This window comes from Chrysochloris asiatica, unplaced genomic scaffold, assembly GCF_000296735.1.
Source record: "Chrysochloris asiatica unplaced genomic scaffold, ChrAsi1.0 scaffold00262, whole genome shotgun sequence".
Classification (NCBI taxonomy): Eukaryota; Metazoa; Chordata; class Mammalia; order Afrosoricida; family Chrysochloridae; genus Chrysochloris; species Chrysochloris asiatica.
The window spans coordinates 1234035-1248904 of record NW_006408780.1 but is presented as its reverse complement, the minus strand read 5'-3'; the positions used below and the strand labels follow the sequence as shown (position 1 = coordinate 1248904).

General features: G+C 50.9%; 1 protein-coding gene across 1 annotated transcript in view; it reads right to left on the bottom strand.

Moving 5' to 3' along the window:
• The window catches only part of LETM1 (leucine zipper-EF-hand containing transmembrane protein 1), a 42935-nt gene extending 28992 nt beyond the window's left edge, over positions 1-13943 (bottom strand). Inside the window, exons 1-3 of the mRNA XM_006874104.1 lie at positions 13865-13943; positions 7069-7129; positions 3571-4018 (exon numbers count right to left, since the gene is read on the bottom strand). Coding sequence (XP_006874166.1) covers positions 3571-4018; positions 7069-7129; positions 13865-13943 — 588 coding nt within the window. The remainder of the gene's footprint in view (positions 1-3570; positions 4019-7068; positions 7130-13864) is intronic.
• Between the last annotated feature and the right edge of the window lie 927 nt (positions 13944-14870).

Below are 14870 nucleotides of genomic sequence, written 5' to 3'. Positions count from 1 at the left end.
AACAGCCACAACCAAAACAAAAAACACAGACTTCTCACAGCAAGACGGAAAGGGAGAAGCAGAAGGAAGCTCTGTGTGATAAAAGTAGTGTCTTGTCACTATACGTAAGCTACAATTTGCAATGAAATCCAAGTCTAACAAATACAAGCACGGTGCTGCTGAAATTCAATCTAATTCAGCACTTTCCTTTTCAAAGTGTCACTGTATTCCTGTCTAAATAAAACTCCCCCAACTGGCTCAACTTTCAGCCTAAATGACAGGCCTGTAAGGTTAACAATCACACCAGGGCGGTGCCCGCTCCAACTACCAGCCACATGAGATCAAAAGGGCGGCATTGTCAGCGGTGAAGCTGAGACGGCGGCAGAAAGGGACAGGGAAGAAGGATAGGTGGAAGTTTCAGGAAACACAAGGAGGAAGTGGGGAGAAAGCAGTTACATTGTGAGGACTGCATTCAATGTCAGGAATGAAAATACATATGAATTGTTGAATGCACAACCAATTTATTTTGTCAACTTTCACCCAAACCACAATAAAAGGTTTTTTTTAAAAAAGGGAAAAAGATGAAACAATAAATAAACGAGTTCCTTGGAAAAATCCACCACTACCACCCCCGTGTTCAACGGTCCTGGAGGACAAGTAAGAAACCAGAAGGCAGCTACCGCTATCCATAGCAAGGGACTTCCCAAGGCAGTCTGAATCAAGTTCCCATTTGCTCCTTGTGGCAAGTCGGACAGCCAACTTCGAGAAGTTGCTATGAGTGTGTCAACCGCAAGTTCGGAAGGGGCATTTTTGTGCCTTTGTTTTGGTGGCCCTGGATGCTGTCAGGACCCAGAGAGTTTAAAGGCATGGAACACTCCAGATGCTAACGCCACACTATGGAGCGTCTCTGCCAGAGGCGGAGAAGCTACACACCTACCAAAAAACCACACTGCCCGCATGTAACCTGCAGCATCTAACCAGACACTAGGAGGGCACACCACACTGCACCTGCCAAGCATTCACACTGGAAACAAACGCAGACACGCTCACTGCACTGTGTCTCCTGAAACCCAGGGTCTCTGTGCCCAGTAGGTAAAAGCTGTCTTTATCCATCACCAGGAATTCCTGGGGTGGCGCTGTAGGATAAGCACCGGACTGCGAACCACAAGATTAGCGGTCAAACCCACCAACTCCTCAGAAACCCTATACAGGGTCGCTGTGAGTTGGAACCAACTAGACGACACTTTAACAAGAGCATCCATCACCTGAACACCCATTTCAAATATTCAAACGTGACTTAGCTGTTCTCCTAAAACAACACTTTCTGAAAAACACCCCAGGCAAGAGAAGAAACCACTTTCTAAATGTTTATGAGTACATGTGTATTACTCAACATTTTGATCAAAGATTATAGAAGCAAGAATCCTTATCAAGAGAGGGAAAATGCAGGACAGAATTACAAAATGCTCACGGACTCTAGACTGTCTGGAGCCATAAAGTGAAACTCCAAAACAACTGCCCTGAGATCATCTTTAAATCGGAACCCAACAGTATCCCCTGAAGTCTTCTTAAAACCAAATATTCAGCAGACCTAGCCCAGAATGGCTGCCTTGAGCACTGCACTCTCCGGGATCAACTTGACAACAGCAATTTGGACGATTAGATAGGAACCTGGGGCAGTGAGTTTGGGAGAATGGATGGAAGAGAGGCTGGTGCACCAGGGACCCCAGGCTTAGTCAGTGAAGGGGAGCAGGCACTGGTTCAGTATGAGGGGGAGCAGTCAGAGGGTAAGGAGTTTGTTTTGGGTGAGGAGGGAGCAAGAGAAGCATCAGGGTCTCAGGGGCTTGTTCAGAGTGAGGGGGCTTCGGGAGGCAATCAGGGCGAGAGGGTCCAGAGCACGTGAGGAGACATCAAGAAGGCAGAGTGCGTGAGTGTGAGTGCAAGGCAGAGGCCGCTGGAGAACCATGGCGGGTGTAGAGCTGGGGGACGAGATGTCTCTCCACACAGAGTAACAGTTGGTCACTCCACAGAGAGGGGCCTGGCAGAACCACCCTGATCCCGTGTCTGAGGCTTTCGCGGCCATCCTCCTCAAAGCTGTCATGGTCACGACAGACCCGGGAAGACAGGAAAGGTGACGACGTGGTGACCTGGGCCAGAGAAAGGGCAAAAAACGGAAATCCAAATAAAATCTGGGCTCAGTTATGTGCACCGGGCCAGGGTTGGTGGCTTCCTGGGGGCGGGACTACAGGGGTGCTACACTAGGCTTGCAACTTTCCTATAAACCTGAAGTTATCCCAAGATAAAAGGTTATTTAAAAGTAATAAATAAATCACAGAGCTCACAAGAAAGTAAAGAAAGGCTCAGGGGCTCAAACAGAGGCAACGGTGCTCTTGGGTGGGTAGGGTGGGCTGCATTCACACAAAGCTTGGGCATAAGCCCACACAGGCTGTACCTTCCCCCAGAAACACCACAGAACTCAGCTTACCACCCAGCCCACACAGGGTCTCCACAGACAAAAATCTCTCTGAGGATCAACTCCCAGTCCATAACTCCAGTGCACACCTCACTCACCAGTAACAAAAGTCAACCTAATCAGGATCAGGATTCAGCACCGAGAACGTCAGGAAAGAGAAATGCTGAATTTAATGAGCATAGTTTAAATGGCTGAAGACATCAAGGTGGAGCCTAAAACCCAAAGAACAAAGCCCTATCAAAAAAGGCCACGGTGGTTGATAAAAACCCTGAATATAGATTTTCATTAGCATTTTTTAAAATTAAAAATTATATATACAAAAAGCAAAGGATTATAAAGGGAACTTATTGGAAAACAACTGTCAAATATTTAAACAATTTGTGATATTAATCAAACTTACATATAAAAACCACAGTAACTGAGAGTAAAATCCCAAAGAATGAATTAAACAGATTTCTTCAGCTGAAGAGAGAATGAACTAGAAGGAAAATATCTCGGTAGCAGCCCTGAGACAGAGGGATGGAAAACAGGAAAAATGGTTTAAAAGACACAGAAGACTGAGAAAGCTGGTGCAACCACTGTCTGAGCAAAAGCCTCTAAGTGCCCAAGAGCCACTTCTAGAGAGGAGCCGAAGGCAGTTTCTAGAGCCGATGGAGAATCATCTTCTAGAGCTACCAGGTGATCAGGTTCTAGAGCTGATGGCCAATCAAGTTCTAGCAATGACAACAGATGCCAAAGCTGTTTCGCGTTTAGAGCTAGCAGGGAGTCAAGTTCTAGAGCTGACATCCTGTTCTAGAAACGAAGCTAGATGTGAAAGTTCAGAGTTGAAAGAACAAATCCCAAACATTCACTAAAAACACATTCACTAAAAACACATTCCTGAAACTTGCTTTCACAGCCCAAAAGACAGAGAACTGAAAAACAATCCATCAAAACAGGCATTTGTACCTGCAAGAGAAATGTAATCAAACTGAGCCAGGAGACAGTAGCATGACATCAAAGCTGAGAGAAAGCAAGCATGTGTGTACTAAAGCGCTCTGCTACACGGGAGGGGTGGAGGTATTGGAGAAGCTTCCCGAAGAGGGAAGTCAGCACCAGCTCAGGTGCGTCTCCCTTACCTGCCTCCTCTCCCGGCGCGTCAGGGTGTGACCGTTTAGGATCCGCCACAGCATGCGTGCAGCGATCTTGGTGTCGATCCAGAGCAGGCGGAAGCCGTGGTAGTAGTGCTTTAGCTCGTCCAGCACCCTCTGCCCAATGGACTTCTTCACGGCCACCTCCACAGGGGGACTGTACACTGGGCCGCCTTCCTCCAACTTCTTGTTCTTGTCCTTCAAGGATTTGAGGGACTTCTCGACCAGGGAGTCATCCCACAAGGGCTGTGACGAGTGCCAGCAGCGTACAGGAAGAGACCAGGGTCTCATGACAACCAAACCCACTGAAATGGGGGTCCATGGCGCCCCTGGCCCTGTGCGTGTGCACTCTGGCCTCAGAGTCCAGCGGCTGAAATGATCGCCCTTGAGAGAGACGTACACAGGGTGGACAGGGCAGCACCCACACGTCACATGCCTTTAAAAGGAAAACAAGGAAAAAGCAGTGAGAATCCAGCCATTATCTCTCAACCGACACACTGCCGGTCAGCCTGAGTGACAGACCGAGACTGCGTGCCAGGCCTCAGTGCACCCCGCAGGTCACAGTGGCTGAGCGCTGGGAGGTGTGTTCTCACAGGTGAGAGCTCAGCCGCGCTCCCGGGGGAGTTGTGGCATCCTGTGGTCACCACTGCCCTTCCCATCAGCTTCTGATCAAACATCTCCACTGGGTCTTTCCCAGCAGGTCACCCTCCAAAGCCGTTGTTTCCTTTGAATTAAAACCAACCACCCAGGTCCAAAACATGCACCTTGGGGGCAAGGACAAGCCCCCCCCACACATGCATCCCACGGAGGCTCAGGGCAAGAAAGGTGCCATGAATTCAGCACCTGTCGGCTGGGGCTGTGCATCCCAGCTCCATTCTGCCTGCTTCTCCAAGATGCAAAGCCTCTCGTCTCTGCCATGAGCCAACAGCAGGGCCCATCTCGCAGCACGAGGCACTGAGCCCTGAGGAGCCCAGGGGAGCAGGGATGAGTCCAGGAACCCAGGTCATCTCCCTGTGATAGTGCCTCCCTTCTGGAACTACCTCCTGCCTATGAACAGACAATGACTTCACTTTGCCCTTCTAGCCATGGCCTTTGTGACTCCCATACAAGTTGGCTGGAACTATGAAAATAAGGTGCTTATGGCCCACCAAGGGAACAGGACAGTCTGCTAAAAATGCAAATAAGGTGCACGGGTTTGGGGGGAGAGTCATGCAAGTAATACATGGACCACTAACGAGGCATTTTGCCATCCCACTAGGCTTAAAGGGAACCAATCCCAGGAGAGAGGGGCCCTCATCACCAACAGGAAGAGTTCAACAGAAAGAGACAGGGACAAGACAGAGCCAGGCAGGCCCACAGAGCCAGGCAGTGACCCAGGACCTGCTGACCCACAGAGTCAGTGCTGCTGGCCGAGCTGGCAGAGCTACAGAGCTTTACAGCACTTGCCCAGGCAGGGCAGAGGCCGGGCCACGGGGACAGGAGCTGAAGACAGCAGCTGAGAAAGGCTGTCCTGATCCAGAACTGTATCCTGACTCATTCTGGATCCTGAACTGGAACCCATAATTGTGAGTCGTCTGAGTTCTGTGGCCACTGCACTGAATTATCAAACCCAACAGAGAACAGAGAGTGCCGGGAAGGGACGGCTGGGGTCAGACTTGACGTGTCTGGCACTCACCTCAGAGGAATCAGCCTTAGGCTGATGCCAATGGGGATTCTCTCTCCTTCCCCTTGTGAGGTGAGATGCCATCATGCCAGTTTTGCAAACTACAACCACATTTTTATTTTCAGCATTTAAATACTGCAGGAAGCACCCCCCAGAAAGTTTCACAGCCAACTTAAGACAATAAAAATGAATCAGGAAACCCACGTATCCCTGCATCTCTCTCTGGGGTGGCTGACTGGCAGGTTATCGCTCACCCGGGTAGGACATTTGGGGAGACTTGGCGGGGGCAGAGTCGAGCTCTGTGCCAGATGATCTGAACCTGACAGGCTGTTAGGAGAGTGTTGAGGGGAGGTGACCACAGACTCGGTGTCCCAGAGAGAGGGTCAGGTGCCACAATACACAAGTGAGGAGGGGCAGCAGCAGATGGCCAGCTTGGGGGAAGTGGAGGTCCAGGCCAGCATGGACGCCTTCGCTCCAGATTTGCAGGGGGAGCAGTGTGCGCCCCTCACAGCCTCATTCCCTGTCAATTAGCTGTCACCTTGACAGACCATGGGCATCAGGAGGGGGCTCACAGGTGCACGCTCTAAACCAGCCGTGAAGTACATCGTACGGTCTTCCCCCAATACACACACTTGGGGAGAAGGACGTTCGGACAGGAACTTGAGGGGTGGGGGGCGGGGTGGGGAAAGCTGTCTTGCCGTCCACAGGCAGACCGCACTACACAAGTCTTCTGTGCGTGAGTGAAGGGACACTGGAAGTGACAACAGTGTGGAGGCCTGGAGAAGGAGTGACAACAAGGTACAGCCGCCCAGGCAGAGTATTAAATATAAAACAGTCACAGAAGTGCAATGGTCACAATAGCCAGAACCAAGAAGCTAACACGTCTAACCAGGCACCAGGATGCCAAGCATTTATTTATCTTCCAACAAGTCTCTGACACACGTGACTTAGGATAAGAAGGACAGGAAAGTGGGGGAAAGGACCAAATGCACTGCCATTGAGTGGATTCCGACTCACAGCATCCCAGAAAGACAGAGTGGACCCGCCCCTGAGGGTTTCTAAGACTGCAGATCTTTATGGGAACAGATGGCCTCGTCTTTCTCCAGCGGAGCAGCTAGTGGGTTTGAAACACTGGCCTGTGGTTAGCAGCTAAATGCTAAACCTGCTATGCCACCAGGGCCTTCAAAAGACATTTAAGAGGGAAGTACAATTTTTTAAATTCTTTTTCCTTTTATTATTTACTTTTGTGTGTGTGTGAACTGAGTGATAGTTTATATGGGGGAACATCGGCTTTACACCATCGATTCATTGCAATGATTACAATCTCCTCCATGCATCATTCAACAGTATTTGCTTCCATTCCCTCTGGTTTTCCTTTTTTTTTAGGGAGATGGGGGGTGGGGAGATGTCCACAAAAACACTCAGCAATATGTAATAATTTAAACAACCAAAGGGCACATTCTGCAAGCCTGCCTGCTGGCCGCCAATACTCAGTCCCTCTCCTTCCATGAATCTAGAGTCCTAAGAGGAAAGTACAATTTATTGGCATTCACGTGACTGTACACACAGTACACACATTTTACACACAGGTAAAATACCAGCACTAGAAGGCGGTGGGAAGTTATGCATATGTAATGTGTTCCCTGTTATGGACTGAACCATGTTCCCAGATTCCTACCACCTACAGCTGTGGTGTCATCATCCTACCAGAACTCCTTGAGAAAAAGGTCAGGAACGTAGGAAATTTTTCCCCTCGAAATCCAGAGGAACGCCTGACTCAAGCATTTCACACAAACAAGTAACAAGTGACATTGTTTACTTACACACGGTTTATCAGTCCCACAGTGTTGGTACAGCTGAGACACGCACGGTTCCCCAGACTGCCTATGACAAGCACAGAGAAAAGGTGAGTGAGCAAATAGCAAACCAGACACAGCTTTGAAAGTCTAAGGGAGACTGTTCGCTCTTGTGAGTTTCTGGAAGCTTGTTCTAAGTGCTGTGGAAGGCTAAGTGAGGGTCTGTCCCAACTATGAAATGAAGAGTCTTGGGAAAAAGGGGGGCCTGGAGTATCCCCTGATTCTGTGCACCCTGAGAGTCAACTCTTCAGAGGGAGGCGCCACACTTCGGCAAGTAAGCTAAGGAAGAGGGTGCTCACAGGGTGGGACCACTCTCCCAAGGTGCACTTCAGGCTGGCTGTGGCAGACAGGGGCTGGGGACCCCATGAGATCTCCATGCAACAGGAGAAGTCCCCACAAAAGATGACCACATCACCTGCCCTTCACAAGTGATGGGGGGCAGGGACTGTAAGAGTTAGAAAACGAGCAAGCCAAGAAGACCCATGCTCTCGGACACACAAGTAGACAGGCTGCTGTGGTTAAGTGCCATCGAGTCAGTTCCAACCCATAGCGACCCTGTATAGGGTTTCCGAGGAACAGCTGGTGAGCTTGAACTGCCAACCTTGCAGTTCAAACGGCTATTTCTGATGCTTCCCCTAATTCACTCTAGATGTAGGTTACTGTCAGTGTAAGGTCAGAATTCATCCAAATAATCAACATTTAAGGCCAGAAGATCCAAAGTAGATGTTCCAGACAGACAGAAAGGACAGGCACCTGAGGCGACACCAGGCTTGTGCTAGTTTGGATTGCGGACAGGACACTCTGGGGACCAGCAAGGGAAAAAAGTAGGAGGGGCAAGGGGCAGGTGTTAGGTTTCATGCCTCAGAGCAGGAAGGCAGCTGTTAACAGTGGGACCCCTTGCTTCTTCGTGTCATTCAACATAGGAGCAGCCAACACGGGGTGAGGGGCACTCCCATCCAAGGTGACATTAGAAACTCAGACTGCTAATCCTGGGCTAGGTTTAAATGGAGATGGGTTACCCATACTCAGGTCTCCCTCATTCATGATAAAAAATGTTACATTGTATGGAGCAAATGTTACTTATGTTTTACACTGAAGTTCCAAAATACAAAGGAGACTATAAATGTGTATGATTTATTCGGAGTTCTGTCCCGGGGCTATAGGATAAGCACTGGCCTGCTAACTGCAAGAATGGTAGTTCAAACCCATCAACCACACCTTAGAAGTCCTGTATAGGGTCACTGAACAGGGCATCCCCAGTCTTTCCCTCTAAGACTCCCCTGCTCCACAGAAGCAATGTGGACGGGTCCCAGGCCACCACCCGAGCACCCCTGTGTGCTCCTTCAGGGCCAGCCCCTACACTTCCCAGAGGCGGCTCCCCACCTCAGGCAGACAGGCAGCACAGCTCCCATCCTGCAAATGTGAACATGAAAAGCACCTCCGACCAGCTTCTGACCACAGCCAGGCGGGAGGCCCCCTGCTCTGGGAGGATAGACTAGTCCCCTGTAATGTGCACCCCTCCTGATGGCAGACCCCACCCTCCAGTAGTGAGGCCCCGCCTCTCTGAGGACAGACCCCTCCCTAGTAGTGAGAACACCCCCTCCTCTCTGAGGATAGACCCTGCCCCTAGTAGTGAGTATCCCTCCTGTCTGAGAACAGACCCTGCCCCCACAGTAGTGAGGCCCCCTCCTCTCTGAGAACTGCCCCTGCCCCCCAGTAGTGGCCTCTCTGAGAGACAGCCACTCATTCCCTTGCTGTCACCAAGCTCTCCCCAAAACCACTCCCAGAGGCTCTAGGCCCAGAGGCTGCCCAGGAGTCTCCCAATGCCCCCTGCTGGCTTTCCTGCCCGCCTCCAGCAGTGACTGCAATGCCAAGGGCCACTCCCTGGCACTCCCTGGCACAGGGGTGGGTGGGTAGGGGTGTGTGTGTGTCAGTCACACTCCCTTGGGTTTCTGCTGCCTCAGGCGGCCCCTCCTCCTTCAGCTCTCTCTCTCACCTGCCCCCCACCTTGCTCCCCGGTGAGCCTCTCTCCTCTTCTCTCAGCCCACGTCTATAAACACCCTTGGCCAACTCCCTCAGTGTGGCCCACACATGATGACGCCCTTCCAAAGGTACAGGCAGGACAGACCCAACAACAGCACCCCAGCAGGTGACCAAGGTTCACGTCAACAGCAGTAGTCCCCCAAGCCTACAAGCCCAGTCCACCTGTGAGATAAATGTCAGACAATCCCAAGGAGGGGCATTCCTCTAACACCTGACCAGTACAATTCGTCAAAGTCACTGAAAACAAGGACAATCTGAGAAATGGTCACAGCACAGAGGAGCCTAAGGACAGTGCTGGATGTCCAATCAATCCAGAGCGCCCAAGGCTGTAAATCTTTATGGGAGCAGAAAGCCTCATCTTTTTCCCGCAGGACAGCTGGTGGATTTGAACTGCTGACCTTGTGGTTAGCAGTCCTAGGTATGACCCACTATGTGACCAGGGCTCCTTCCGGAGAAGACACTAGGAAGTTAGTGATAATGTGTCACACTCGCTCCTCTGTGTGACAAAAGAGCCACATTCACGTTGTTCAGTACCATCAAGTCAGTTCCAACTCATAGCAACCCTGGACAGGGTTTCTAAGGAGCAGTTGGTGAGCTTGAACTGCCAATTTCACGGTTCAAAGTGACTTTGCAGTCCAGCGCATTAAGCCACAGAGCCATACCAGGTTCACAACAGGGCAGGTGTGGGGCTTAGGGCAAGTCTTTCACTAGCATCTCATGTTTTCTCTGCAAATCTGATTGCTTCCAAATAAAGTTGCTTTTTCAAAAAGATGATGAGCCAGGTGTAGATTCTGAGTTCTAACGACCCTGGAGAACTGACCCAGAAGGTTTCCAAGGTGGTCATTTTCACGGGAGCGTGGCTGGTGGATTGGAACTGCCAACCTCTTGGTTGGCAGCCCCGAGCACTTTAACCACCCACGGATCCCCTAAGCACTTTACACGTGCTAATACACCACCCCTCCACTCAACAACTTCCAGGCAGTAACCATGTCCCCACTTTACAACAAGCAAGTAACAGAGCCGGAGGGTTTCCTGTCTAAATCAAATCATACAGCTGGGAGAGGGGCAGATAGGACACACAGGGCTGGCACCTGGGAAGACCTTGCCAAGTAGCCAGTCTGTGTGTCTCACAAGGACCTGCTGACCACCAGGGACAGAACTCAGAATCCATTTCCTAAGACGACCCTGAACACTCTTCAGCAGAATTCCCAGACTAAGAAGAAGAAAGAAGGCCTGCAAAGCAGCCAGGGAAACCCTATGAATAACAAGGGTCTAATGTTGTACCTGGAGTCCCTGGGAGTCTGAACAACAGCCAACAACAGCAACAAAGGAGGGAGGGTGTCAGCCCAGTAAATATTGGATGACTCAATTAATTAATAAGCCATGGTCATGTGGGCCTTCAGCACTGGAATGCGAACCACATAGCTCGCGGTTCAAGCCTGCCAGCTGCTCCGTGGGAGAGAGAGAAAGTTTTATACTCCCCAAAAGATTGAAAGCCTTGGACACCCTATACAGGGTCATTATGAGTTGGAACCGACTGGAAAGCACTTAGCAACAACAATACGGGGGTCTCGGGGGGCACAGTGGGTTCATGTGGTAAGCACTGGACTGTGAACCACAAGGTCCAAGGTTTGAGCCTACCAAAGAAGAGGCTTTCATCTCCCGCAAAGATTTAAAGCTTGAGAAACCCTATACAGGGTCACTATGAGTTGGAACCACTTAACAACAGAAACAAGGGGGTCCTACATTATCTGATGACCACCAAAGCTCCCTGCTCCAGGAAAGGACCTATAAGCACTCGACTGGGGTGTGGGTGCTCATTTCCGAGCTGTCAGGAATCTCTCCAAAGCCCATCACCAGGAGAAGCTGGCCAAAGGTTGGTTCTGAACTTTCTTTTGGTTCTACTGCAAACTGGCTATATGACCAACTCTTGCTCCCTCAGATAGTCCATGCGATGTAACAGTAGTTCCTGGTCTGAGAGATAGAGACTGGTGGAACTCCATGACTGTGGCCCTCAGTCAGTCCAAGTCTAGAAGACAACTTACCCACTTGGCTCAACTTTCAGCCCAACAACAGACAGGCTTATAAGGTGAACAATCACACCAGGCAGGTACACACTCCTTAGAGCAATCGACCATACAAGACTCAAAGTACAGCGTTTGCTCAGGGATAAAGTTCAGAGGGCAGGAAGAGATAGGAAGGAATGATGAATAGAGCGGTAAACAGGGAGGAGGTGGGATGAGGGTTGTTATGTTGTGAGTCTATAAGCAATGTAGCAAAATGTGTTAAGATTGTGGAATGGAAAAACCAATTTGCTCAGTAAACTTAGCTGTCTCAAATCATAGTAAAAGTAAAAGAATGAAGAAAACACTCTCTCTCTCTCTCTCTCTCTCACACACACACACACACAAACCAGACAATTCTTAAAGCATAATATGCTATGGAAATGGGAAAGGCAAGAGCATTTATATTACCATCAGTAACGTTTCAGGAAAACAGTGAGCGCACACTCTAAGAGCAGATAGAAAGGTTGGAAGCTGTAGTAGATCTAGATCCAGGCTGTTCACTCCAACTATCGCTGCCCACAGCTCCAAAGCTCTCAACTACCAACCTGCCATTGGGGTCGAAAGTGACAAGAATGGGGTTTCTTAAAGTGGCTTTACAAACTGGAAAACACCTCTTTTATATGATCTTACTTCAGGCTCTCAACTTTATAGGACAAATATGATCCTGATCCTCATCTCACTCTTAATAAATAGGCAAATGTGGAAACAAACCCAGAAACGTTATTAATTTAAAGAGAGCCGTACCGTGAAGGACTCGACATGGGCCTTCTGGCCAGTCTTTATGACTCCCACACAATGATCAAGTGGGATAATGCCAGGGAGGTGCATGTGGCTCACCAAAAGGACTGAACCGCTTGTGGCTAATGCAAATGCCACATGGAACCCATGCTGGCTAACTGGACTGGGCCATGATTTTCAGTGGTTTAGTAGTTACATGTAATTACGTAATAAGGCAGTTATATAAAAATATAATTGTCTTCCATTTTGTGAATTGCCTCTATGCTGGTGATTATGGACCCATTTGGGAATGAATTGTCCGTTATATTAATGAGTCAGGATTAGGGTGGGATGTAGCTTGAGTCACAGCCTTAACAGAGGGTGTAACTCAAATCACCACCCTTAGTTTCCTTGAGGGTGTGGTTTATTCCAAAATACAGGAATGCTCTGGCAAAGTTTTCTCTCTTGCTCTGGATCCTGCCTCTGGCTTGTCATCACCTGACCTCCAAAATTCTTGGAACTTGAGCCAACTGCCTATTGTCTGACCTGATTTGCCAACTTCCCAAGCCTGGTGAGCCAGCAGCATGACCGGCTGATTTCAGTTCATCAGCCCCTGCGACCAGGAGAAGTCAAAAGAACTCTCCAGACTGATGCCTGACCCACAGATTTGAGGCTTGCCAGCATCCACGGTACCTAACAACTGTGTGATCCATTTCTCTGACAGTGTGTGGGTTCTATGAGATATTGCAGGGATTTACAGAACCCAAAGATGGCAGGGAGAGTCCTGAGGGGAGAAGGAATTGATAGTAGAGATGATAGAGTGGTACAGCAATTTGGAAAAGTTAGACATTTGGGACATCTTTACCTCCGCCTCATATTGATGCTTCTCAAAGAAATAATTCACACACAGAGAGACACAGATCCTTGTGTGTTAATCCCTAAGAGCCTATGAGTTAGTTAGGGGTGATCCAGATTATTTAGGCACTTGTTAGAGGTCACGCACAGCTAGCCTGGGGCCCCTCTGCTACAGTACAATCCTAGTTGCCAAGTTGCCATCCACACCACTGTCCACTGACCATCAAGTCCAGCTCATATCCTACTGCCCTGCAGTCTCATAGCTTCTGAAAGTCAGGATTCTCAAAGCTTCGATAGTTAGACACTCAAGGACGTGCATATACACGCTCAGCTTTCCTGCAGTTTCTAGAGTCAGAAACACACAAGATCTACACCTGGCTCATCTCCTGCCCACAGTATCTGGAAGCCCAGGTGGGTGCCCCCTAACTCCACAATGATGCACGGGTACTATAGGGTCTTGAGGCCCTCCTGCAACCTCACAGATCTGCTGCCATGCCACCGGGACAGTTCCACCTTAGGATCCCTGAACACGGTCAAAGGGCACGTTGTGACAGGTTCCATCGAGACTTGGCAAAGAGAATGGAATCAGCGTGCCGGATCTTTCCAAAACTTTCCTAAGCCTAGCGGCGACCCGAAACATTAAGGTCACACACAGCTTGAATGGAGACAGTGACGGCAACACCACCCCTAGCCAAGCGGCAGTGCTGACTAGCACCAGGACTCAGGGGTCGCCAGGCTCAGCAGGGACTTCCCTGCAGCCATCGGGCACTGGGAGCCCGGGTCGACCCAGGTCGCCTGGCGTTGCCCTGGCAGCATGTCCGGCCCCTGCGCTTAGCTGCTGCGCCTGGGAAGCGGTGGGCCCGGTGCTGCGGCGGGGACTGGCGGATGGCTCCTCCCGGCAGTAGCGGGGCCATCTGAGGTTCCTTCCCCGGTGTGACCCCGACACCCAGGGACCCGGCTTCCGAGCACAGGCCGCTGACCCGTTTCGCCCGTGGCACCGGGCCCCGACTCGCCCGGGGACTCAGGTTCGATGCCCAACAGGCCCAGGCGCCGCACCCTTAGCAGCGTGCACGTCCGCTTACCCCTGGGCGCGGCGGCACAAGGCGACGGGAGGCGGGCGGGCCCCCAGCCGCGGCAGCTCCTCAGTAAGATGGACGCCATGCGTCCCGGCGCCGCGTCCGCTGCCGGCTTGCGGCCTCCTCTCCGCAACCGCGGCTCCTCGCCGTGCCGGCGGCGCCTCGGCGCCCGGCGAGCGGGCAAGCCTTGGCCCACGTGGATGGCAGGCGGCGGCGGTTAGTTCCCGACGGCGGACGCTCAGCTCAAGGACCCGGCACCGGCGGCAGCCATGTCCCAACACCGACGTCCGGCGGGCGCGGGGCGGGGCGGCCGGCCACTGCTCCCATTGGGCACATCGGGAGCTCGCCGCCAGCCAGGTGACGGGCGGGCCCGCGCCCGCGGACTACAGCTCCCGGCATGCACCTGGCGCCCGGGACGCCCGGGACCGCTCCTTCCCACGGACTACAGCTCCCGGTGTGCACCGAGCGGCCGGGAGGGCCGGATTCTCTCACTCTTGAGGACTGCAAGTCCCGCCCAACACCGGGGGTGGCCTCGAAAGCCAAGGCGCAGGCGCGGTGGGCCCAGATGCGCTGCATTCTTTTTTGTTGTCCTGCAGGAAGAAGACCCTAGACAAACTGATGCATTTTGAGTTTTGGTGTTGGAGAAGAATACTGAAAGTACCATGTACTGCCAGAAGAACAAACAGGTCTGTGTTGAAATAGATAAAGCCAGAATGCTCTTTGGAGGCAAGGATGGCCATATTTCGTCCCTCATACTTTGGACATACTATCAGGAGGAATCAGTCCCGAGAGAAGGACATTATGCTATATTTGTGCCCATTCCAAAGAGAGATAACCCAACAGAATGCGGAAATCATTAATGTCACATGCAAATAAAATTTTCCTAAAGATAATTCAAAATGTCTGCAACAGTACATTGATACGGAACTGCCAGAGGTTCAAGCTGGATTCAGAAGAGGATTGCAAAGAGGTATATCATAAGGTCCTATGAGTCAGTACCAACTCAATGGCA